The sequence below is a fragment of the Canis lupus genome, chromosome 27, assembly GCF_011100685.1.
Source record: "Canis lupus familiaris isolate Mischka breed German Shepherd chromosome 27, alternate assembly UU_Cfam_GSD_1.0, whole genome shotgun sequence".
Classification (NCBI taxonomy): Eukaryota; Metazoa; Chordata; class Mammalia; order Carnivora; family Canidae; genus Canis; species Canis lupus.
This window is the reverse complement of record NC_049248.1, coordinates 1,137,112-1,162,597: the sequence shown is the minus strand read 5'-3', so window position 1 is coordinate 1,162,597 and position 25,486 is coordinate 1,137,112. Positions and strand designations below refer to the sequence as shown.

General features: G+C 46.8%; 2 protein-coding genes and 1 pseudogene across 5 annotated transcripts in view; all 3 read right to left on the bottom strand.

Annotated features, from left to right (window-relative positions):
* HDHD5 (haloacid dehalogenase like hydrolase domain containing 5) overlaps nt 1–1,413 on the bottom strand; it is a 31,341-nt gene extending 29,928 nt beyond the window's left edge. The window contains exon 1 of the mRNA XM_038577891.1: nt 1,379–1,413. Coding sequence (XP_038433819.1) covers nt 1,379–1,413 — 35 coding nt within the window. The remainder of the gene's footprint in view (nt 1–1,378) is intronic.
* A 2,478-nt stretch (nt 1,414–3,891) lies between these two features.
* On the bottom strand, nt 3,892–6,621 carry LOC100683376 (annotated as a pseudogene).
* A 2,529-nt stretch (nt 6,622–9,150) lies between these two features.
* ADA2 (adenosine deaminase 2) overlaps nt 9,151–25,486 on the bottom strand; it is a 30,057-nt gene continuing 13,721 nt past the window's right edge. Inside the window, exons 4-9 of one of the 4 annotated variants that reach the window (XM_038576264.1) lie at nt 20,479–20,606; nt 18,470–18,560; nt 17,043–17,151; nt 12,805–12,962; nt 12,010–12,212; nt 9,151–10,177 (exon numbers count right to left, since the gene is read on the bottom strand). In XM_038576264.1, the coding sequence (XP_038432192.1) occupies nt 10,015–10,177; nt 12,010–12,212; nt 12,805–12,962; nt 17,043–17,151; nt 18,470–18,560; nt 20,479–20,606 (852 nt within the window). In that variant the 3' untranslated portion in view covers nt 9,151–10,014. Of the gene's footprint in view, nt 10,178–10,288; nt 11,770–12,009; nt 12,213–12,804; nt 12,963–17,042; nt 17,152–18,469; nt 18,561–20,478; nt 20,607–25,486 lie in introns of those variants that run through there. The other 3 variants (XM_038576261.1, XM_038576262.1, XM_038576263.1) reach the window with 3 other exon arrangements.

Below are 25,486 nucleotides of genomic sequence, written 5' to 3'. Positions count from 1 at the left end.
AGGTTTAGAGGGACCATACCTCAACATACCAAAGGCCACATGTGAAAAACCCACAGTGAACATCGTTCTCAATGGTGAAAAACTGAGTTTTTCCCCTAAGATCAGGAGCAATACAAGGATATCCCTCACCACTTTCATTCAACATAGTACTGGAAGTCCTAGCCACAGCAATCAGACAACAAAAAGAAATAAAAGGCATCCAAACTGGTAAGGAAAAAGTAAAACTTTCACTATATACAGATGATATGACACTATATATAGAAAATACTAAAAACTCCACCAAAAAATTACTAGAACTGATAAATTAATTCTGTAAGTCACAGAATACAAAATCAACATACAGAAATTCATTGTGTTTCTGTTTTTTAGGTTTATTTATTTGAGAAAGAAAGAGAGCATGTGGGCACACATACGAATGTGGTGGGGAGGGACAGAGGGTAAACTGACTCCAAGCTGAGCACAGAGCCTGATGCAGGGCCTGATCCCATGACCCTGAGATCACACCCTCCTACCTGAAACCAAGAGTTGCTCAACCACCTGCACCTTATTTTTATTTCCAAATACATATGGCTTATGGGTTTTCTGGAAATACAATTAATTCAAAAAGTTAGTAAGGGATCCCTGGGTGGATCAGCGGTTTAGCACCTGCCTTTGGCCCAGGGCGTGATCCTGGAGACCCAGGATGGAGTCCCACATCAGGCTTCCTGCATGGAGCCTGCTTCTCCCTCTGCCTGTGTCTCTGCCTCTCTCTCTCTCTCTCTGTCTCTCATGAATAAATAAATAAAATCTTTACAAAGAAAAAAAACAAAAAACAAAAAACAAACCAAAAATTTAGTAAGCATCCAGTCCATTCCACTGAGAGTAATACTATGGCAAAGTTCTTGCCTAGTTATACTTTTTTTAAAAAGATTTTATTTATTTATTCATGAGATAAATGGTAATGAATATTATTTATTCATGATCGGCTGAGGTCATGATCTCAGGATCCTGGGATCCAGCCCCAAAGGATGACAGGGTAACATAGCCATGGGATAACATGAGCCTGCCGATCACTCCTGAAGCAGAGCGGAAGAGAAGACACCACGCGGTCCCATCTCCCAGCTCGCCCTCACCACGGGCTTCCGTCCAGCATTAACTCAGGGTCTGATTTTCCGAAGGATGATACACCCTTCCCCTTTATCCACTGTTTCTACTGCCTTCATTTTTTTTTTTTTAAGATTTTTATTTATTTATTCATGAGAGAGAGAGAGAGAGAGGCAGAGATGCAGGCAGAGGGAGAAGCAGGCTCCATGCAGGGAGCCCGACGCGGGACTCGATCCCGGGCCCCAGGATCACACCCCGGGCTGCAGGCGTCGCCCAGCCGCTGCGCCACCGCCACCGGGGCTGCCGCTCTACCGCCTTCCTATAGGCCATGGTGTCTGCCTGCGGTGCTAAGCTGAAGAGCAGGGGAGGGCAGAGTGCTACAAGGGTCGCCGAGAAAACCCACGGCCCAGCGCCTCGAGGGATAAGAAATGAGGCCTTTGAGTCCGAGGCCGGGCGCAGGCTCCACGTGGGTCCGCAGAGTCCCTGGAGAGGGGAAGAGCCTCCGCCTGCCGGGAGTCACCCCAGGGTTAGAAGGCCGAGGGTGGATTTTGTTAGGTTTTATTCAGGGCATCTCTACACCCGGCGTGGGGCCAAACTCAGAGCCCGCGTCACGGGTTCCGGACTCCCCTGACTGCAGCCAGGCGCCCGGTCGGGGGGCGGCCCGGGGGCGTTTGCTTCGTCTGTCCCGGCGGAAGGGTACCGGTTTGCTCGCGCCGCGCCTTCGCCGCCCCGCGGTGCTGCTGCTGAGCCGCCGTCCCTCCGCCCGCCGCTCGGAGGCCCCAGAGCCCCGCGACCCGCAGCGCGAGGCCCGCGGCCGGCCGCCAGGGGTCAGCAGCGCGCCGCAGCCCGCAGCCCGCCGCCCGCAGGCGTCCGCCCGCCCCCCGCAGCCCGCAGCCCGCCTCCCGCAGTCCGCCCCCCCGCAGCCCGCAGCCCGCCTCCCGCAGTCCGCCCCCCGCAGCCCGCAGCCCGCCGCCCGCCGCAGGTGGAGGGACGCCCCTTCCCGCCGGGTCGCGCCGCTGATGGCCACGTGCGGTCCACGCGCTCCTGGCCCGGGCGGTCCCCCCTACGTGGCAGCCGCGGGGCCTGGGACGGCCACAGCCGTGTGCGGGCCGGGGCGGCGGGCGGCGGGCGGCGGGCGGACTGGCGGGCCCCGCGCCCTGCCCGGCGACCCCGACAAAGGGAAGGCCCTGAGCCCCTCGAGGGGACAGAAGCCCAGCCGGTTCCGGGCTCGGGCTCGGGCTCGGGCTCGGGCTCGGGCTCGGAACCGCGGAGCAGGGCCCGGGTCGCGGCAGGGTCAGCTTGTCCCGGGGGCGGGGATCGCCGCTCCCAGGGGGGCTGGCGGGTCTGTCCCCATCAGGCGGAGCGCGTGAGGGGCTCCGTAGGGCTGCGGCTGCCCCAACTCCACCCTCTGCTCTAGGCTCACCGCGAGCCCGAGGAGACCCGCCCCTGACACTTGCTTCACACCAGCGTTGCAGCAGGAGCCTGGAAACCCGCTGTTACCCACTGCTGACCTGGACGGAGGTGTGTGCCCCCTCTGGGCCTTAGCTGGGTCCTCAGTTAGATAAGATCATCTTCTGGCCTCTCCCAGCTCCAATATTCTAGGAATCCAAACACCAGGCTTCCACCCTCCCCTGCCCGGGAAGGGGCTTAGCCCCAGGAAGGTCGGGCCGGACCAGGACAGACCTCACCCCCCTCACATTTGGTCTCTGGCCAGTCCCCAGGCAAAGACTTTCGGAAGACTAGACCCAGGCCACCCTGAAGGAGGAAGCTTTTGCTAAAGGCCGGGACAAAATGAAACTTGGCAATTCTGCCCTGGCGGCACCATGACATGCAGGCAGAGTGCTATATGGAGGTTTCTCTGGCAAAGTCAGTCGAAAAGTGCTCCCTGGACCCACCACACTCCCAGCCCCCAACAGCCCTGCCAGCCCCCATACCTTCTATTTACACCCTTCCTGGACAAAGAAAAAGTTACTTACAGGGGAACTGCTATATAAAGAACATAGTACGTATGTGAAAATAATATATATAATCTAGCACTCTGGGCAGCCCAGGGCGTGATCCTGGAGACCTGGGATCAAGTCCCACATCAGGCTCCCTGCATGGAACCTGCTTCTCCCTCTGCCTGTGTCTCTGCAGCCCCCCCCCCCCCACCGTGTCTCTTGTGAATAAATAAAAGTCTTAAAAAAATAATCTAGCACTCTAACTTAATGTTGGCCTAAAGATACAGTTATATATATACATCCAATCCTCCAGTGATAGTTCTTGTGAGAGGCAAGGAATCCATCAATCAGTCACTCAATATCCTGGTCTTGGGAAGAGGGATGTTCTGGGATTCTGGACAGGGCGGCTGAGGCAGATTGTAATCTGCCTCAGAATCCTATTCTGATGAGCTTTAAAAAGTAAGCGGGTGGCTCTTACTGATTATTTGGGCAGCTGTTCCAGAAGTGGTGATGGTTTAGATAGCTTTCAGGATCCCTTCCATGCTGAGACCCTATAACGTTTATCTCAGTTTTGCTAGTCTTCTCAACCTGATATATCTTCTCCTTGTTTTCCTCATTCCAAATGAGGAGCTGACCCAGAGCAAGACCCAGATCCAGATTTTGTGGGACTCTGAGGCTTATACATATTTGAAAGACCCTCTTAGAGAAAAGTAATTTTTAAGTCTTTTTTTTTTAAGATTTTATTTTATTCATTCATAAGAGACACACACACACACACAAAGAGAGAGAGAGAGAGAGAGAGAGAGAGAGGCAGAGACACAGGCAGAGGGAGAAGCAGGCTCCATGCAGGGAGCCTGATGTGGGACTCGATCCCGGGACTCCAGGATTACATCCTGGGCGGAAGGCAGCACTAAACTGCTGAGCCATCCGGGCTGCCCAAGAGAAAAGAATTTTAAACCACGAGTACAACTGGTCTTAGAAGAGGTACCTGCAGGTACTTGGAAGGGGCTTCAGTGACACCACAGGGAATCCCTTCTTATTTATTTATATATTTATTTATTTAAAAGATTTTATTTATTTATTCATGAGAGACACAGAGAGAAAGAGAAAGAGGCAGAGACACAGGCAGAAGGAGAAACAGGCTCCGTGCACGGAGTCCGATGTTGGACTTAATCCTGGGGCCTCAGGATCATGTCCTGGGCTGAAGGCAGGAGCTAAACTGCTGGGCCACCGGGGCTGCCCAATCACTTTCTATTTAGAGATCTCTTCAAACTCTGAAGAGTCCATGAGTTTTTCTCCTTCCAAATCTTTTTTTTTTTTTTTTTTTTTGATGAAACCTTTTAATCTGATGGTGGCCCACTGTACAGGGAGCACTCCCAGCTCCAAGAGGTCCCCTCCAGGTTATAAGGAAGTTCTCAAAAATAACTGGATTTGCAAGAGCCTGGCCCCTTGCTCATAGGAGGGAGAGGGAATGGAACGGACAAAGCACTGAGGTCTGCTCCCTCATCACTTGTCATTCATAAATCCAGTTCTTTTTTCTTTTTTTTCCCCATAAATCCAGTTCTTAGCACAGCTCTTGTAATCCACCAGCTCTTCAGGCTGGATCCACAAGCCAATCTCCTTCTCCGCACTCTCCACAGAATCACTGCCATGGATAATGTTCCTGTCAACTTGGATGCAGAAGTCCCCACGGATGGTCCCAGGTTTGGAGTCCACAGGGTTGGTCTCCCCAAGCATCACTAGGCCTGTCTTTACCACATTCAGGCCCTCCAACACCATGGCAACCACAGGCCCTGATTGCATGTACTTCACCAGGCCGGCAAAGAATGGACGGTCCTTCAAGTCAATATAGTGCTCCTTGAGAAGGTCTTCAGAAGCCTGGATTAATTTCATAGCAGTGAGGCAGAATCCCTTTTGCTTGAAACGCTTGATGATCTCTCCCACGAAGTTGCGCTGGACTCCATCAGGCTTGATGGCAATGAAGGTGTTCACTGTTGGCCATGGTCCTTTCCAGCTGCTACCGCCACAACTCCTTCTGGTGCCGCCCCCAAATCTTTTTCTGTTCTTTCCTTCCCTCTTGTTTGTTGGTTCCCCTCCCTTCCCTTGAGGCCTCTGGGACCAGAGGGACCTGCAGGATCAGCTGAGGTGGGGGTGGGGGTGAAGATGGACTACACACACAGGGAATCAGTAACTATGGAGATACCTGGAGAATGGTGGGGGCCAGGTTTCTCACTTCATGAATAATAACAGGGTTAGACATGACAAGGCCTGAGGCTGGAATAAATCCATGGTATTGAACAGAATTGGAGATAGGAGTGCAAACTCATGTTTGTTTGCTTTTTTGAAGTAAACTGTAGGCCCAACATGAGGCTTGAATTCTTGACCCTACAATTAAGAGTAATACCCATAGGGCAGCCCTGGTGGCGCAGCGGTTTAGCGCCGCCTGCAGCCCGGGGTGTGATCCTGGAGATCTGGGATTGAGTCCCACGTCGGGCTTCCCGCGTGGAACCTGCTTCACCCTCTGCCTCTGTCTCTACCTCTCTCTTGCTCTCTCTGAATAAATAAATAAATAAATAAATAAATAAATAAATAAATAAATCTTAAAAAAAAAAAAGAGTAATACCCACAGATAAATTTGGAAATATATATACATGTATTTTAATATTATAAATATTAAATAATATATAATATAAAATATTATAAATATTTTTGTGTGTGTCTTATTATATGCCAGTAACAGAAATTCAGTTGAGTGGCTATGAAGATATCTAATTGGCTTTATTCAGTGATTCACAGAATCAGGCAGCATCCTATCTTTTTTTTTAAAAATATTTTATTTATTTATTTATTCATAGAGACCCAGAGAGAGAGAGACAGAGACACAGGCAGAGGGAGAAGGAGGCCCCATGCTGGGAATCTGATGTGGGACTCGATCCCGGGTCTCCAGGATCACCCCTTGAGCCAAAGGCAGGCGCTTAACTGTTGAGCCACCCAGGTGTCCCGGTGATTATATTTTCTAAAATATTTTTTTAGATGTTTTTGTTTTCTTTTTTGTTTCTTTTTTTCCCTTAAGATTGTATTTATTTGACAGAGAGAGTGAGCACAAGCAGGGGTAGCAGCAGTCTGATGGAGAGGAAGAAGCAGGCTTCCCACTGAGAAGGGAGCTCCACACAGTACTTGATCCCAGGACCCTGAGATCATGACCTGAGCCAAAGGCTGATGCTTAATCGGCTGAGCCACCCAGGCACCCCCCTAAAATATTTTTTACCAGGATCTCTAATCCTACATGTTCTTCTTACATGTGACTTTGAGTTTTCCATTGAAAAGTGGGGTCTCTCTCCCCTTCTCTTGAAAGTAGGAGGGCTTAGAACAGAGAGAGATGACCAACTGAGGTTGGCAGAAGTGATACCATGTGACTTCCAAGGTCAAATTAGAAAAGACAACAGCATTTCTGCTTTATTACCTGAACACTTACTTTGGCCACCATACTGCAAGGAAGTTCACATTGGCCATTGTGAGGACCTACGCTGAGCCCTGAGATTGTATAGAGACAAGGAGATACCTGGCCAGCTCCTGACTGCTCCAGCTCCACCACCATTTCAACCGTAACCTCAAGAGAGAGACCAAACTAGAATTGCCTACCTGGTCCCTTCCCAAATCCCTGGCCTACAAAACCTATAGGACACAATAAATTTATGTTATTTCTTAAACCATTAAGTTTCAGGATAATTTGTTACACATCAATAAGTAACTAGAATAGTAATGATTGATGGTACCTGGGTGGCTCAGTTGGTCAAGCATCTGCCCTCAGCTGGGGTCATGATCCCAGGGTCCTAAGATCGAGCCCTCCATGGGCTCCCTGTTCAGTGAGCAGGGAGCTTGCTTCTCCCTCTCCCTGGCTCTTGCTCTCCCTTGCTTCCTTCTCTCTCTCAAGTAAATAACAGGGTTAGACATAAGAACAATAATGATTATAATAATAGTATATTCAGGCAATAATCTTCAGCGGCTACAAAAACTAATGGGTTAAAGATTTGATGAGGAATAAGATTTTTACATAAAGTGTTTCTTCATTAAATATTTATAGTCACAAAGTGGAAAATATTACAGTTCCAAATCCTGGCAGACATTTCCTTGACAAAGTCATTAATGGGAACATCATCATAATGGGTCAGATTGACATTGTATACATTGGTATGCTGATAAATGTTTAACAACTGGCTGGGGGCAGCCCTAGTGACTCAGCGGTTTGGTGCCTGCCTTAGGCCCAGGGTGTGATTCTGGAGTTTCGGGATGGAGTCCCACATCGGGCTCCCTGCATGGAGCCTCTTTCTCCCTCTGCCTGTGTCTCTGCCTCTCTCTCTCTCTCTGTGTGTGTGTGTGTGTGTGTCTCAAGAATAAATAAATAAAATCTTAAAAAAAAAAAAACTGGCTGGAACAGCGCGAGGGGGGGGGGTGCTACAAATTTGTAAAATTTGTTGATTTCTGTAGTGTAAAAACTCCCATGATGTCTCAGCTGCCTAGCTAGTGCAGTTGGTAGAGCATGCAATTCTTGATCTCAAGGTTGTGAGTTTGAGTGCCACTTGGAACCGAGAGCTTACACTAAAAAAATATATATATATTTTTTTAATATTTTATTTATTTATTTATGAGAGACACAGAGAGAGAGGCAGGCAGAGACACAGGCAGAAGGAGAAGCAGGCTCCATGCAGAGAGCCGATGCGGGACTTGTTCCTGGGTCTCCAGGATCACGCCCCAGGCCAAAGGCAGACGCCCAACCGCTGAGCCACCCAGGCGTCCTTAAAAAAAAAAAAATTTAGAAAAAAGTTCCTACAAAGACCAGTTTCAAACCACCATTGGTTTACCAGCAGGCTGAAATTTTTACAATTGTTTGTTGTTTGCTGGTGCAGACTGCCTTCAGCAGGCCCTGAGCCATGTGGCTCCTGATGTGAGGCACTGAGAAGGACAAAGCATCACTCCTGGGATCCCTGGGTGGCGCAGCGGTTTAGCGCCTGCCTTTGGCCCAGGGCACGATCCTGGAGACCCGGGATCGAATCCCACGTCGGGCTCCTGGTGCATGGAGCCTGCTTCTCCCTCTGCCTGTGTCTCTGCTTCTCTCTCTCTCTCTCTCTCTCTCTATCTCTCGAATAAATAAATAAAATATTAAAAAAAAAAAAAAAAAAAGCATCACTCCTGAGGCATTCCCCTGAAAATGTATGACCTGGAATCTCTTCACAAGGCAACAGTACATGGACCTGAAATGAGGGATATTCTCCCAAATAACTGGTCTGGACTCTTCAAAAATGTCAGGGTCACAAAAGACAAGGAAAGACTGGGAACTGTTCCAGAGTAAAAGAAACAACAGAGAGTGTAACTAAATGTAACATGTGATCCTGGATTAGGTTCTGGGGCCAGAAAAGAAATATGCCTGGAAGGGCTAGGGCCAGATGGTAGTGTTTTATCAATGTTAATTTCCTGATTTGGATGGTTACACAGAAGAATAGCACTGCCTTTAGTAAATGTATACTAGAGCATTTAGGAGTAATGGGGCATAATGGCTGCATCTTAAGTCTTGAATGGTTAAAAAAAAAAAAAAGGATCTATCTTGCAGACATTGAAAGAGATACAGAGGGCAGCCCAGGTTTAGCACCACCTGCAGCCAGGGCGTGATCCTGGAGACTCCAGATCGAGTCCCACATCAGGCTCCCTGCATGGAGCCTGCTTCTCCCTCTGGCTGTGTCTCTGCCTCTCTCTCTCTCTCTCTGTCTCTATGAATAAATAAATAAAATCTTAAAAAAAAAGAAAGATGCAGATATATATACAAAGGATGATACTGCAAGTCATAAAATGTCAATAATTGGAGAACCTAGACAAAGAGTCTAACATTAGAGTACTTTGTACTAGTCTTGCAACTTTTCTGAAGGTTTCACATTATTTCAGATCATAAGAAAAATGTTCCATGGTTTTTCCTAAGGCTGGATCCCAAATTCTCACCTGCTGAGAAACAGGATGATTTGCATCTCCAACAACATTCCCTTGGTTTGAATTTTGAGAAGTCTCCCTGCCCTTCCCTGGGAGCTATGCCAGCTGACAAAAAGCTCCAGGATCCCAAAAAAAAAAAAAAAAAAAAAAAAAAAAAACTCCAGGATCCAGAAGGAGGGGGCTGGACCAGGGAATTCATCATGGGCCAAATAATGGGGACTTGTAAAATAAGACTGGCAAGTCAAGGACTCTTGGTGTCTCAGGCTATTAGGTTTTTCCAGATCAGACAATTTACCTGACAAAGAGGGAAAAAGCATTTAACCTTACTCCAAGAAATAAATATAGACTACATAATTCGAATTACAAAAATGTTTTACAGAAGGCTTTGCTTCAGATTTCCTTGAAATAAATAGCAAGCCCCCAGGTGCAGCATGATTTCATTTATAAAAATTCAATTAACACATAAGTTTTTCCAAAAAAACATATGTCAGGGTACCTTCTGGGAAGTCCTACAGGAGAAATAAGTGAAATCAGTTTTAACGACTCCACTCCTGGCAGAAATATTACTTAGTTCCAAGATGGCTACAGCCTGTTTCCCAGATAGTCATATCTTAGCATCTGATTCTGTTGATGTTTCTAGTTCTCTGCTAGGGCTCAGCCTATTGAACAAGGCATGCAGACAAGACTAGCAGCTGGTTTAATTTGCCAAATCAGAGATCACACAAAGTCCAGGCCAGAGCCCTTACACTCCTGGAAGATGCCTATAATCATGACAACTTGCTACAGAAGTCCATTCTGCTCAGTTCCATTTTCACCATTTATTAAACATAAGTTGGCAGAGTTGGGACCTATATACTATCTACTGGGGTTGGTTAAGGCAATAAATCAAAGACTGTCAGAATTGGACAGGAGCTGAAAGGTCATCTTGTTCCATCTGGGTACCAGCCTGTGGTTGAGGACCTCTAATCACCAAGAGTTTTTCCAGTGTCATGAACCAAATAGTGATAAACTACTAATGGAGAGAGGGTTGGCTGCGGCCTTTGAGCTCAGGTGCAGGTGATGAGTGATGAATGAGCAGACACTTGAATCCTCTGGGGACTTCTAATGAATTCTTTGATCCTCCTACACTTCCTTTAGTCAAGTGAAGACAGGGCTGGCTTCTTGCCTTACTTCTCCTGAAAACCAGGTCAGAAGCCAGAATTTGATCACGGGAGGTCTTTTCTTTGGGGGAGACTCTGTTCTGTTCTCTCCTGCTTCAGCAACCAGCTCAAAACATACAGGTTATATCCATTCGTTCAACATATCCTTTATTGAGTACTGACTAGGTTTGGGGCATGGAGCAAGGCTCTGGATTCACAATCATCAGTACTTGCCCACAGGGAGCTTACAGTCTGGTGGAAGTGAAGACTATAAACACAGAAATAAATACGTAATTACAAATTATGGTAAGATAATACCATATTATTATGGTATTTCCTTCCTTGAAGAAAAAAAGCAAGGTGCCATGAGAGATATTAACAGGTTAGGGGTCTAGGAAACTTTTCTGACACAGGGACATTAAAAGTGAAGCTTGAAGGGTGAACAGGAGTCAGTTAGACAAAAGTGGAAAGAAAGACTCTCCCAGGCAATGAGAATGAGAAAAGACCCTGATGCAGCATAGAGTTTGAGATATTTGAGGAACAAAGGACCAATGTGGCCAGAATCTGGTGCTCTAGGGGAGCCTAGGGTGGGATGCTGCTGGAAGGAATCCAGGTTACAGAGGATGCTATATGCCCTGTTGAAACATTTGAGTTTTTCTAAGTGCACTGAGTAGTAAACAATGGAGTAATCTGAATTAATTTTTAAAAAGTCATTGCTCTGTGAAAAATGTAATGAAGTAGGCAAAGAGAAGAAAGGAGAGATCAACTAAGAGGCTATTATAACTTAGACAAGAAGTGATAGCGGCTTGAACTCAGCCAACAGCAATACAGATAGAGAGGTGTGCAGAATTCAAGGTACATTTTGATGTAGGGAACAGGGAAGAAAGCAGTATCAAGAATTTTGCTGAGAAATTATACTTAGAGCAACTCAGTGGGATGGGATGGAGGTGCCATTTACCAAGATGAGAAAGACCAGGAAAGGATTGAAAGGAAAGAGATTGAAAGTTCAGAATTGCACATAGGTTTCTGAGATTCCTGTGAACCATCCAAGTGAATAAACTGGGGATCATCAGCAAATAAATGATATTTAAAAGCAAAGGAATGGATGAGACTACCTAGAAAAAGACTATTGAGTAGAGAGAAAAGTAGAGGAGAGAAGCAGAGATGTGAACAGAAAAGCAAAAAGCAGCAAAACTGAGCCCTGAAGAATTTCAACACAGAGATCTGATAGAGAAGACCCTCTGGAAAAGGGACCCTGGAAGGAATGGCCAGAGAGAAAGGAGGAAACCAAGAAAATTGATGGCCTGAGGTTGAGAGAAAATAATATTTTAAAAAGATGAGTTTGGTAGACTGTTTAAGTGTTTCTGAGAGTCAAGCAATGTGGAGGCCATTGATGACCTTCATGAGGCAGTTTTGATAAAGAAATGGAGATAGAAACCATACTGGAGTGGGTTCAAGACTGACTGACCAAAGGTGAAAACAGCTTGCAGAGGAAAGCAGAGGAATATGGTAATAAATGGCTATCTTCTCACTTTGGCCACCTGGCCAGGTCGGCCACAAACTTATCCCATCTCTCCTCCCAGGTTTTCATGGCAGCCTTTTTATCAATATCCAACAAGGTGCTGAACCTGTAGGAGAAAAGGCACCTAGGTCAGCCCCAGGAGAAAGGGTTAGGGAACAGTGAGGGGATCTCAGATGCTTGCAGAGCATATTTTTCCTCAGTCCAAGAACAATAATGAAAGAGAGAGGATGTGAAGAAAACCCACAGAAATCTTCCAGGCTTCTATCCCTAAAACTCTAAGAGAGATAAATGCAAATTGTAGAGTGGAAAAGGGAGTGGAGATCTGGGAAGTACATAGGATACTCACTTGATGGAGTTCATGGCCAGCTGTTTGAGTGTCCTCAGATCAGCCTCCATTCCCCCAATGCCCATGAAGGCCTCATAGAAATCATAGGATAAGCCTTTGGCACCAAAGATAGCTGGGTCATCAGAGCTGATCACCATGGGATACCCAGTGGCCATCAGGACAGCAGCAGGGTGGTTTCGCAAGTCCGACACCAGTTTCAGAACCTGCCCAATAATAGGCAAATGAGGAAGACAAACTTTGACCAATAAAAAGAGTTGTCATGTGAGGTAAGACCATGTAGCATAACCAGCTCCTTATCCTTATCACCACTGAACACTGGAATGACTTCTGGGTACAACACAAAGAATAGAGCCAGTCCTCATACTCTTCCTAATTTTCTCCAAGTTTCTTCACCACCACAAACATTTGGTCTCTTCTTGGTCTGGCTCAGAGCAGCTCTCCTAAACACAGCAAGAGAGGCTGGTGCACAAAGAACCCCAAGCAACTGTGGAAGCAGCGGTATCCTATGGCCCCTCCCACTTCACTGGCCTTCCTCACTGTCCCTTTAGCTTTGTCTATGGCTCTGCCCAAAATTCCACCCCATTGGGGACCCTCATTGCTGCCTCAATGTCATGAATGGGTTAGGCAAAGGGCCATTCTTAAATAACTTACTAACGAGAGTGAGACAGTGGAAGAATACAGAAAACAAGTGAGTTAAGGAGCAAGAAATTATACAGGAAAAAGTTTGGGAAACAGAACAGAGATTGAGACTGGAGGGGAAGATTGTACTGGGTTGGTCACATGGATCTCACTTACCTGATTGGAGATGGGACAGACTTCTATGGGAATGTTCTTCTTCCGGGAGTCAGCCCAGACTGCTGGGTGTTTGGTCAAAGCAAATCCATGGCCAATCCTGGTAGAGTTCAGTATTAGAGCATCCAGAAGGTTTCTATCTATGGAAGTACCCAGCCAATCTGGGGAAAAAGAGATAGTCTTCAATCAGATGGATCTGACCTGTAGACCATCCTCAGATAAAGGCTCCAGACTCTAAAGCAAGAAAAAGAACATTAGGGGATCCCTGGGTGGTTCAGTGGTTTAGCACCTGCCTTTGGCCCAGGACATGACTATCAAGTCCCACATCGGGCTCCCTGCATGGAGCCTGCTTCTCCCTCTGTCTGTGTCTCTGCCTCTCACTCTCTCTGGGTCTCTCTTGAATAAATAAAATCTTAAAAAAAAGAAAAAGAAAAAGAACATTCACACACACACACACACACACATACTTTCCTTATAACAATGCTAATGAGAAGTATGACAAGCCTTTTTTTTTTTTAATTTTTATTTATTTATGATAGGATCCCTATCACAGGGATCCCTATGACAAGCCTTTATGTATGTATATAACACATGAGAAAGGTGAAACTTATACAGACTTTATAAATTGAAGGAGCATATTTGGTTAAGTAGTAGAACTCGGTTTCAAATCTTGGTCTAGGGGATCCCTGGGTGGCTCAGCGGTTTAGCGCATGCGTTTGGCCTGGGGCGCAATCCTGGAGGCCCCGGATTGAGTCCCGCATCGGATTGAGTCCCGCATCGGGCTCTCAGCATGGAGCCTGCTTCTCCCTCTGCCTGTGTCTCTGCCTCTCTCTCTCTCTCTATCATGAATAAATAAAATCTTCAAAAACAAAAAAACAAAAAAACAAATCTTGGTCTATAGGACTCCACAGTCTATAGTCTTTCCATTTTTTGTTTTTTTAAAGATTTTATTTATTTATTCATAGAGACACAGAGAGAGAGAGAGGCAGAGACACAGGCAGAGGGAGAAGCAGGCTCCATGCAGGGAGCCCGACGTGGGACTCAATCCCGGGTCTCCAGGATCAGGCCCCGGGCTGCAGGCGCGCTAAACCGCTAAGCCACCGCCACCGGGGCTGCCCCAGTCTTTCCATTTTTCGTTTCCGGAGCTATTTTCTGGGAATTTTGTTTATCTTTACAATAATATGTTGCAAACTGTCAATATTAGTACTTATGTATACTTACTCAACTTATGTTTTCTTTTTTTTTTAACATTTTATTTATTCATGAGAGAGAGAGAGAGAGGAGGGAGAGGAGAGAGAGGCAAAGACACAGTCAGAGGGAGAAGCAGGCTCCATGCAGGGAGCCCGACGTGGGACTGGATCCCGGGTCTCCAGGATCAGGCCCCTGGCCTCAGGCAGCGCTCAACGCGCTAAACCACTGTGCCACTGGGGCTGCCCCTCAACTTATATTTTCAACAGTATCAATTGCAAGATCAGTGACCAACACGAAGAGGTGGCAGATACTGTTGGCTACCTAGTTCATCAGCCATCCCACTGTATCTCCCTTGTAGGCAGGACTTGCTTTGGAGCATGAAAATAACAGGTCTTGACTCTCCCAGCTTCCCTTGCAGCTAGGATAGTCTTTTTTTTTTTTTTTTCTAGGATAGTCTTAATGCTGGCCTGGAAGGTTATTGGTGGGGAGCTCTTGGGCTTCCTCTCTGATAAAAGGAGATGTCCTGGGGGAAATATCTTATCTTTTGCTTCGCTGGAATAGTTAAACCTGAATGTAATTTGACTATATGACAACCAAGTAAGGTGAAACCCTGGATTTGATGAAAACAGCAGAGGTCACTTACTATGTAAAATAAATGACTTTAGGGCATAGTTGGTTAAGTGTCTGCCTTCAGCTCAGGTTATGATCTCAGAGTCCTGGGATGAAGCCCCATGTTGAACTTGCTGCTCAGCGGAAGCTGAGCTCCCTCTCCCTCTGCCTCCCATCCCTGCTCATGCTCTCTCTCAAATGGATAAATAAAAATTTAAAAATAAATAAGAGATGACCTTGTTGCAAAACCTATTAAATGTATTCCATTCCCGGCAGCCAAAAGCATCCTTATCAATCTACAGGTAAAATATGAAAATTCACTTTTCTGTTAGGAATAAAACCCAACAATTCCCACTGTTGGTTAGGGCATGTTTTTCATGGTTAGGGTGGATTTTCACTGGTTTCCTATCTAAAAATTTCAAAGATTTCTTCCTTTTAAAAAATAAGAACAGGGGATCCCTGGGTGGCTCAGCAGTTTAGTGCCTGCCTTTGGTCCAGGGCATGATCCTGAAGACCCGGGATCAAATCCCATGTCGGGCTCCCTGCATGGAGCCTGCTTCTCCCTCTGCCTGTGTCTCTGCCTCTCTCTCTCTGTGTCTCTCATGAATAAATAAATAATTCTTAAAAAAAATAAAAATAAAAAATAAGAACATTAGTCTTGGGTATTAAATACTCAGCTCCTGGCAAAATCTTCTCCTAGGGCCATGGATCTTAGAATGTGGTTAGATCCTATTATGCTGTTTCATACTGTTGAGATGATTTCACACAGCTAAGTACGATTTTCCCAACCAGACCACAAGCTCTTCAAGGTTAGTAACCCCTACCCCTACCCCCTTACCCTAACCCCCACAAACAATTCTTCAAACCTGTAGAACACCTTTGATCTAAATTGACTTGAAATGTCAGGAAAAAGGAGATTAATGTACACAGATCCTTCATCTGAGAGATGGTGTGATAAGGCAAGATTTCAACCTGGTTGTGAAATTCAAGCCCCCCCAATGCTCTCCACTTATCTTCTTGGTCTTCTTCTTCTTCTTCTTTTTTTTTTTTTGTTTAAGATTTTATTTATTTATTCATGAGAGACACAGAGAGCCAGAGACACAGGCAGAGGAAGAAGCAGGCTCCATGCAGGGAACCCAATGTGGGACTTGATCCCGGGACTCCGGGATCATGCCCTGAGCCAAAGGCAAAGGCTCAACTGCTGAGCCACCCAGGTGTCCTTCTCTTTGGTCTTCTAAGGATGACAGGTGCCTCAGGTATGCAGGGACGCCAGGTGGGATGCAGCAATAAGCTTTCCTCCTGATCTAAGCACCCAACATCTTCATTTTGACCTGAAATTACAGCCATGATCTGGGATTCCTTTTGCTTAGGGTTTACACATTTTAAGGACTGGGATATGGGAAGGTCTGAGAGATGACCCACGAGCCTATGAAGTGAGCTTTGGGAAACAAAGGGGTGGCTAAGCCAATGGCATTTCAGAAACAATAGCAGTGGGGTCTGCTTGAGCTGGGTGGGGTCACCCCTTCAGCACTGATGAGTGTGGACAAAGCTTCCTAATTGCTAGAGCAGGCCTGGTCCTAGTCCATCTTCTGCCACCTAACCCATGTATGACTTAAGACAGGTGAATTAATCTCCTAGGCACAATTCATTCATTATAAAATAGACATCAGAAAGGGCTCAAACTCAAGCTCCACTAATAACTAGCTCCTTACCCTTGGACCAACCACTGTATTTGGAGACTTGGGCAATAAAATGAGGAGGGGGGCACCTGGGTGGCTCAGTTGGTTAAAAGTCCAACTCTTGACTTCAGCTCAGGTCATGATTTCAGGGTCCTGAGATCAAGCCTGGTGTCTGGCTCAGTGTTCAATGGGGAGTCTGTTTGAGATTCTCCCTCTCCCTCTGCCCCTCCTCTCTCTTCCCTCAAATAAATAAATATATCTTCAAAATAAAATAAAATAAAATGGAGATAAAAACACCTTCCCAGCAGAACTGGAGTGAGAATTAGTAATAATATATATATATTTTTTTTTAACAATTTATTTATTTATTTGTTCATGATAGACATAGAGAGAGAGAGAGGCAGAGACACAGGCAGAGGGAGAAGCAGGCTCCATGCTGGGAGCCCCACGCGGGACTCGATCCCGGGACTCCAAGATCACGCCCTGAGCCAAAGGCAGGCGCTAAACTGCTGAGCCACCCAGGGATCCCCAGTAATAATATATTTAACGTGCCAGATATTGTTATTCCTTCTCCAGGGGCTTGTCATCAGGATTAAGTGAAATAATTCCCATATAATTTGTCCATACAAAATGGACAAATACAATAAAACGACTCTCAACAATATCAATACTGCCCCAGGATCCTATCAGTTCTCTTGAGTGATGATAAGGACCCCTCCTATCTATCACCTCCTCTGTTTTGCTTGTCTCCATATGGCTCACCTGTCTCTCCAGCATGGAAAAAGTAAGGCAGTTTAACACCATGCAAGGTGGGAATCATCAAAGCCTCCTTGTAGTCAAACAAGGAGTAGCCAGTGTCTTCATGCCCCACCTGCAGGACAGAGAAGAGGGGACATGGAGCCATCTGCTTGGTCCGTGCCTCAGCTGTAACTACAACAAAATTATGCTTTGCAAATTAAATGACACATACCCACACACACCCCGGGATTTGTAGCTATGTGCCACGAGTAGAGTACCTTAGGATAAAAAGTGTATTTCCTTCAGAATGCCTATTTTAATTTGCTGGGGAAGGGGACAATGACACATTTTTATAGTAAGCCAAATACGGATATTCAATGTAGTAGAATGGAGTGCAGACTTAATAATGAGTTGGACCTTGCAAGTAGATCCCTTTGAACAACTACTATCCCCCTTCCAACCCCAAATTCCTTCCAGGACTTGTCCATTACAGTCCTTCTAGGGACTGATCTGGAAGCTCTATACTAGAGGTGCTTAGTCAGCCTCCTTTGTCCATTCCTATGGTGCAACTAGGAGGCTCAGTCATTTAAATGTCTGCCTTCAGCTCAGGTCATGATCCCAGGGTCCTGGGATCAAGTCCTACATGGGGTTCCCTGCTCACCAGGGAGGCTGCTTCTCCCTCTCCCTCTGTCCTTCACCCCTCCCTGTGCTCTCTCTCTGGGTCAGATAATTAAATAAAATCTTAAAAAAAAAAAAAAAAAAGAAGAAGAAAATAAAATCCACTCTTATGCTACTGTGGATGGTCTGAAAACAAGAGCTTAAGCACAGGCTCAGGTAAAAAGTAGTTTCCATAAGAGGGAGTCAGGATGGCCTTTGAGCCAGTTAGCTCCAACTAATTTAGCTTCCTTCATGAGATTGATGGGTTATCACCTGGGAAGTGTGCCCTGGCTGTCGGAGCTTGGCTATGGCTTTGATTTGGTGGAGGGTCAGGGCACCACCTATGGATGCGCAGCTTCGGAAGTAGCTGAGGAAGCAAATGGGATGGAGGGGCAAGGTACAACTCTATATCCTTGACAGTTTTGCCCAGGGCTATCCCCATCTCTGCTTCCAGACCCCCTGCCGCCGCCGACCCCCTCCATGTGCCACAGTTTAAAGAGCCCCCTGTAGGTAGGTAGAAAGAGGGCGGATGGCAGGGGAATGGGACTAAGCCCACCATTACTGCCCAAGCTCCTCGAATTCCTTCCTTATTCTGGAACTCCCCCTTTCAGCCTCCTGGCCCTTTCTGCTCCCCTTCTTGGAGCTGTCTTCATCCTGCTGGCCCCCAGAGAAGGTCAGTGCTAAGCTCTGGCCAGGCCTGTGCCTCTACAAAGGGTTTGGTGGGAGCTGCCAAGTCCTGCAGGAAGAGCAGCTCCTGGGCCCCGCTCTCAGCTTCATCATGCACAGTCCATTACCAGGTCAAACCCTGCCACCATCCTGGGGAACATGGTTCGAAGCGCCATGGCTGTTTGCACGGATTTCATGATGAAGGACACATTTTTAAATCTGCGAGAGACAGAGAGAAGTGGGGGCAACAGCATGATTTGGCGTTGGCACTGCTGGGCACCCCCAAGTGGCTCCACTAGTGCCTGGGGCTGAGCTGGTCCAGGGTACACAGCAAACACTTCCCACACCCTCGCCCCACTGCCCACATGACCCTGTGCTGCCCGGGCTACTGGGATCCCTACCAGTGGCTACATCTGAGAAATACATCACCCATGGGCAGCCCGGGTGGCTCAGCGGTTTAGCACCGCTTTGGCCCGTGGCGTGATCCTGGAGACCTGGGATCGAGTCCCACGTCAGGTTCCCTGCATGGAGCCTGCTTCTCCCTCTGCCTGTGTCTCTGCCTCTCTCTCTCTCTCTCTCTCTCTGTGTGTCTCTCATAAATAAATAAATAAACCAATCCTAATATTTGTCTCTTAAAAAAAAAAAAAGAAAGAAATACATCACCCAAACCGAACCCTATCCAGGACTCTGGCTGGCTACAGAGGAACCCATAGTGTCTGAAAAGCAAAACGAGGAAGAGAGATTCATGGGATAAGTTTCATTTATCTACATTTGGATGAAGCAAAGAGGCCTCGTTCAAAAATTGCCCTGCATCCCTGAGAGGATGGTTTCCTGAAGTGGGTGCCCTGCAGAGCCTGAAATGCAACAGATCACCCAAGTCCCTGTCAGGTCAGCTGGACCTGGCACCTATAAGTCCTCTGCCTCCAATTAAATCAGCAAAGCACTACAGAAATCACAAAACCAAACTGTCTGTCTTCTCTCCACACTCCCTCTGCTCAAGTCCAGGATAGGGACGAGGCAAGCAGCACAACAGAAGCACCAAAGGGAAAAGTCTGGTACAACTCTGTGACAGAACAAAGATCTCTGCACAGCAGATGACTCACTTGTTCCTCAGTTCTGTGGGCTTAGATTCCTCCCACCCCCTCCTCCATACCTGCTCATTCCCTCTCCTTCAGAGCTCTAAGGGAACACAGGAGCATTTACCACCTGCTGCCTAGCCCTCACATCCTCTTGCTATTGACCCCCAGGGAGCCTCTGAGGGGACCCAGGGGGCCCAGCTTACAAGCCCCCTCCTGGCTGACTAGCACACAGGTGTAGGCCTCTACTCAGCAAGCCTCAAGCCCTCACAAGGAGTGGAGGGGCCTCAGCAGGGATGGGGCAGGAGGTGTCTGACTGCTCTCCAAGAGCCCAGCCTCTAGAGTTAGCTGAGCAAATGGAGGAGCTGCCCTTCCCCAAGCCCTGACTCAGTGTTGATCCCCATATGATTGCTCCACATCCCCAGCCCTGTGTATCACAGGCCTTAGACTGGCCACCCTTTGACAGGAGGAGAGAGCCTGCCTTGGTAAAATCAGAAGGGAAGTTAAGCGATAAAGCTTTCTGCGCTTGCTTGGGGGAAAGAGTGGGCCCTTGTTCACACCACCAAGTCCCACATCCATGCTCCTGCTGGGCGTCCACACACAGACTCTGAGGTAGCTGTCCCTCAGGGCTGGGTCATCAGTCAAGGCCTTGCACAAAGCCATCCACAGCCATCCACAGCACATGGCTGACATTAGGCAGAACCCCAAAGGCAAATTGAAACAAAGAAATGAGCCAGTTATCTGAACATATAAGCAAAAACATATCCATAACTGAGTCATCCAGGCCAACATGGGGTCAGAACCTAGAATTTTCTGGAAAATTACCAAAGTTCTTCATTTCAGCCTGGGGGGGTGGATTCAAACTGGAAATGACTTTAGAGGTACGTGTTTGCACACATGCACAAACATATCTGCCAAGCCCATGGCTCTTTGGCAGCAGGGGTAGGTCTCTGACACCAGTCCCCTAGCCTCCCATTCTCCTCCCCTCCCTTCCCAGTCTAGTGGCTCTGCCTGCACCCCATTCTCCCAAATCCTGCAGCTTCAGCTATGTTCTCTCTCACCTGTGATCCGTATAAATGAGTTTGATTCCAATGAACCCAGGATGCTTTTTCGCAAACATATAAGCCACTTCTCTATAAGTCCTCACTGACCACTCTCGGCTATGGACGGTCCCATTCAGTTCATACACCTGAGAAGGAAGCATGGTCATGATCAGACATTGGAGGTGAGCGAACTTCATTCTCATGGCCAAAAATATCTAAAGCCAGATCGGACTTTACAATTTCCTTGTCCAGAGCCTTCAACAACCTCTGATATTTATCAGAAGTCCTAGTCCTATGTGGGAGAATGCTCTTGAACACCCAAAAGCTGGGTGTCCGCCTGATTGATTCATTCATTACTGGGTCCTTGTACCTAAAGCAGTGCCTAGCACATGGTGAGCTCTAAGGGAGCTCTATGGTGAGCGCCCAATAGGCATTTGTGTAATGAATGCAGAACAGGTCAGCTGGGGATAGGAAACAGCCAAAAAGAGGAGGCCAAGGACCCACTTCATCTCCTCACTTTACCACCCCTAGGTGGGATGTCCCCTGAAGTGGACATGGTTAGGGGCAGAGTGCGAAGAGCCAGTAAGGGACTGTGGGTAAGGCAACAAGAATGAACAAGTGTCCTTTGTGAGAGACAGGAAAAGAGTGGGTACATCCCCTGTAGTATCCCCTGCAGCATCCTCTGCAGCTCCCGTCTCCTCCCCCATCACGAGGTCAGCTCTCAGCCACTTGGTCAGCTCTCAGCCCAGCCAAAGTGGCAGTTCAGGGTGAGGACAGGATATGGGAGTTTCCAAAGAGATTGTGAGACAAAGGAAGATGCAAAGAAATAATATGCAGAAGTTATTTCTATGACTCTCAGTTAAAAACCTATGGTGTGAAAAAACAAAAAAACAAAATAAAACAAACTAACAAACAAAAAGAAAACCCTATGGTGTGGGGCCCCTGGGTGGCTCAGTGGTTGAGCATCTGCCTTCAACTCAGGTCATGACCCTGGGGTCCTGGGATTGAGCCCCACATTGCGCTCCCCACAGGGAGCCTGCTTCTCCCTCTGCCTGTGTCTCTGTCTCTCTCATGAATAAATAAGTAAAATCTTAAAAACAAAACAAAACAAAACAAAACAAAAAAACCCTGCCTTGTGTAAGAAAACAGGCTAGGCTCTGGAAGGGTAGCCAGTGCTAGTAAGACAAGACACCTGCCCTTAAGGAGTTTCCAAAGACAGGCTCCATTCATTTTTGTGATACAAAGCCAGAAGAATTAAGTGCTAAATAGAGGTTTATGGGACCTGAGAGGAAAAGGGGGATAGGGTCAGAAAAACTTTATTTATTTATTTATTTATTTATTTATTTATTTATTTATTTATTTATTTATGAGAGACACACAGAGAGAGAGAGGCAGAGACACAAGTAGAGGGAGAAGCAGGCTCCATGCAGGGAGCCTGATGTGGGACTCGATCCCAGGACCCCAGGATCATGCCCTGGGCTGAAGGCAGGCGCTAAACCACTGAGCCACCCAGGGATCCCCGAAAAGCTTTTTGAGGGAAATGGCATTGAAGCTGGGCCAGCTCTGCACTGGCCCCTCTGGCTAAAGCATTGCTAATCCTGGCATGGGGAGCAATGGTTCCACACAGAGCCAGAGCTGCTGGGATTCAGGGAGCAGAGGCTGAAGGGCAAGGCAGAATGGAAGTCATGAGCTCTCTCATCACCTAAAGTAGATAAATCCTTTCTCCTGACTGGGGTCAGCTCTTGCATCCCAGCATCCCAGGACGCAGTGGTCTCCAGGAACCTTTTCTCATTGCCAGCCAATCACTTGCTCACTCTTGCCAGCCCAGGGCTCCTGCCCTTTCCCTCCCAGCTGTGCCCTGGAGGTGCTGCCTTTTGTTCCAGGGCAGCCTTCCCAGCACCCTCTTCTCCCCAGGCCAATAGAGCAGCCTTTTTGCTCTTTCACCTCCGAGGGTCCTGTCCTACAACCCAGGTTGGGGGAAGTGGAATGAATGAACAGCTATTTCCAACCCCTTCTCTTGGCCTCATTGGCCTTGGCTCTTTGGTTTCCTCTGCTGCTGCCCACTGAAGCCTGATGTCTCATGCAGTCCCCCACAAGGCTGCCTCAGCCCCTCAACTGGGCTCACTCTCAGCAGGTGGATCTTCCCTAGCTGCTTAGCCTAGGAGTGGACATGCTCAGGCTTACTGAAAGTTAAAGCTGTCAGAACTTTCCAGAGGAGAGAATCCTTAGTATTGCTAACTCAGTATCAATCTAGTATAGCCTGCTACTATTATTATTTTTACTGAAGGAGATTAGAACATGCCACCCTAAAATATGCTACTTTTGCATAAGGATTATTATGAGTAGAAGGCAATCAAGCATAAACATAGACAGAGCTCTGCGACTTCCTCCTATCTGCCTAAAAGCAAGGTATTAACTCTCATGAAGATGCTCCCTCTCCCATCTCCCTGCACCAGGAGAACAAGGCTTATCACTGGAGACACAAGGTCAGCATGGAGATGGGTGTAATGTAGCCCTTATCTTGTGTGAGCTTCCCCCACATAGCTCCCTTACCACAATTTACTACCCCAGAAACCCAAACCCCTTTCCCTCTATATCGCTGTTTCTCCACAATTTATCAACACTGGTTAAAATAGTGTATAAGCACTTGATCTATCCATTTTTGGAGGGCTTCACTTTTTTCTACACAAAGGCTTCCAAGCACTTAAAAATTAAATAATAACATCAAATGCGATTTGTCCGCCTTTTCTCCTGTTAATGAAGCTTTTGTCAGTTTGATTTGCAGGCCCCAAAACAAGAACCTTAAGAGGGTAAAGAAAAGTTTGCTGTCATCCTCTCCTACTTTACCAAGGATTTTTAAAAGAACTCTTCCTGCCACTGATCAAGGCTTACAGACTTCCAGATGCTCCACTAGAATCTTCACAACTTTGATGCCTACAGAACCTATACGCTGTACCCCAGCAGTCCTCCAAGTGTGGCCAGGGAACCCCTGTGGGTCCCCTACTTTTCCAGGCAGTCTGCAAAATCAGAAACTCTCTTCATGAAAAGTTTAAGATCTTTTTTTTTTAATTTTTTTATTTATTTATGATAGTCACACACACAGAGAGAGAGAGGCAGAGACATAGGCAGAGGGAGAAGCAGGCTCCATGCACTGGGAGCCCGACATGGAATTCGATCCCGGGTCTCCAGGATCGCGCCCTGGGCCAAAGGCAGGCGCCAAACTGCTGCGCCACCCAGGGATCCCCGAAAAGTTTAAGATCTTATTTGTCTTTTTCATTCTCCTCGCATAAGGGTACAGAATTTTTCAGAAGTTGCATCGCTTGTGACAATATTGCTCTGACAAATAATGGATTGTGTGCTTGCATAGCCTTGAGTTTTGAAATCTTCTCAGTTTTAGTTTCTAATACAAGCTAGGTTATACAGGATATCATAGATATAATCCATACAAACAAAAGCTCTTTAGGATCCTCCAAAATTTTTGAGTGTAAAAATTCGAGAACAGTTGCATTAAACAAACCCAGAACTGGTACTTGAAGTTTTCTTGGCATTTTCTAGGTGATTTGCAGAAGGGAAGACCAGAATTCTTCCCCATGCTTTGACTGCTATGTCATTATTGAGTTCCCTGCCCAGACACACCAACTGGATTGTAAACCACTGTCGGCAGGATCCAGGTCCTTTGGATCTTCCCACCACCTCCTCCTATAGCCCTAGTGCAGGAGCTCCACAAATAAGCATTAACTAGAGAAGAGTTTACTCTTCATTACTAAGCCCCAGGCAGCAGTTTTAAAGAAGGGATGAATAGATGGATATCAGAGGGGTAGCCAATAGAGTAGTGCTAGCAGAACTGAGGGAACAAAAGAACCTTAAAAAAAATCAACAAATGACAATTCTGCCTAAAAGAAGATCCTTGGCATATTAAACAAGTCTGTGCAGATATGCAAATGACACAACCAGAAACCTGATGGGGGCTTGCATATGGCCGCACTTCCAAGCCATCAATTCTGTCATTCCAGTACTTATTGAAGGAGAATCTGGGACCCCTGCCTTGCAGGGTTCCAATCCCACTGCCAGTTCCCATAGCATGGAAGGTTGTGAAGAAGGAATCTGGCCCCTGGGGCTGCAGATGCCAGAGCCCTAGTCTTTTGGTACCTCAGTAAATCACCACAGGGGCTGCCCATATCTTGTACTCCTGGGCTTCTGGCCTCTGGCCAAGAAACTGCAGGCTTTATGGAAGCACCTAGGGCAGGATCTGAATGTGCACAAGCACCCCGATTTCAAGGAACAAGAGACTTGTTTCAGGGGGAGACCTGCAACGCCTCACAGCCTTACAGCCACTCCACTATAGGTCAGAAACTTGCTAGGAAGCCAGGCATTCAAGTAAAGTACTCAGTTGGCTAGAGGGTTCTGGACAGCCTTCTGGGTCAGGCTCCCGGTGGAGATATGTTCTGTCCCAGGCAATCATACCTCACAGCACAGGATCGATGCAAGGATCAAATGAGTTAATATTTAGAAGGCAAAAAAAAAAAAAAAAGAAAAAGAAAAAGAAAAAGAAAAAATTGGAAAGCACTCAGAAATTATAACTATTGGGGCACCTGGCTGACTCAGCCAGAAGAGCCTGCAACTCTTGATCTCGGGGTTATGAGTTCAAGTCCCCACTGAGTGCAGAGATTACTTTTAAAAATTAAAACTTAAGGTCCCCTGGGTGGCTCAATCAGTTAGGCATCTGCCTTTGGCTCAGGTCATGTTCCCAGGGTTCCAGGATGGAGTTCTGCAGAGTCCAGTATCCAGCTCTCTGCCCAGCGGGAGTCTCCTCCCTCTGCCTCTCACCCTGCTTGTACTCAAGCTCATTCTCTCTCTCTCTCTCTCTCTCTCTCTGTAATAAATAAATAAATAAATAAATAAATAAATAAATAAATAAAATCTTTAAAAAATTAAAACTTAAAAAAATGATAGCTATTAATAATATTACCAATCTTATTTTTTTTAAGATTTTATTTATTTATTAATGAGAGACACAGAGAGAGAG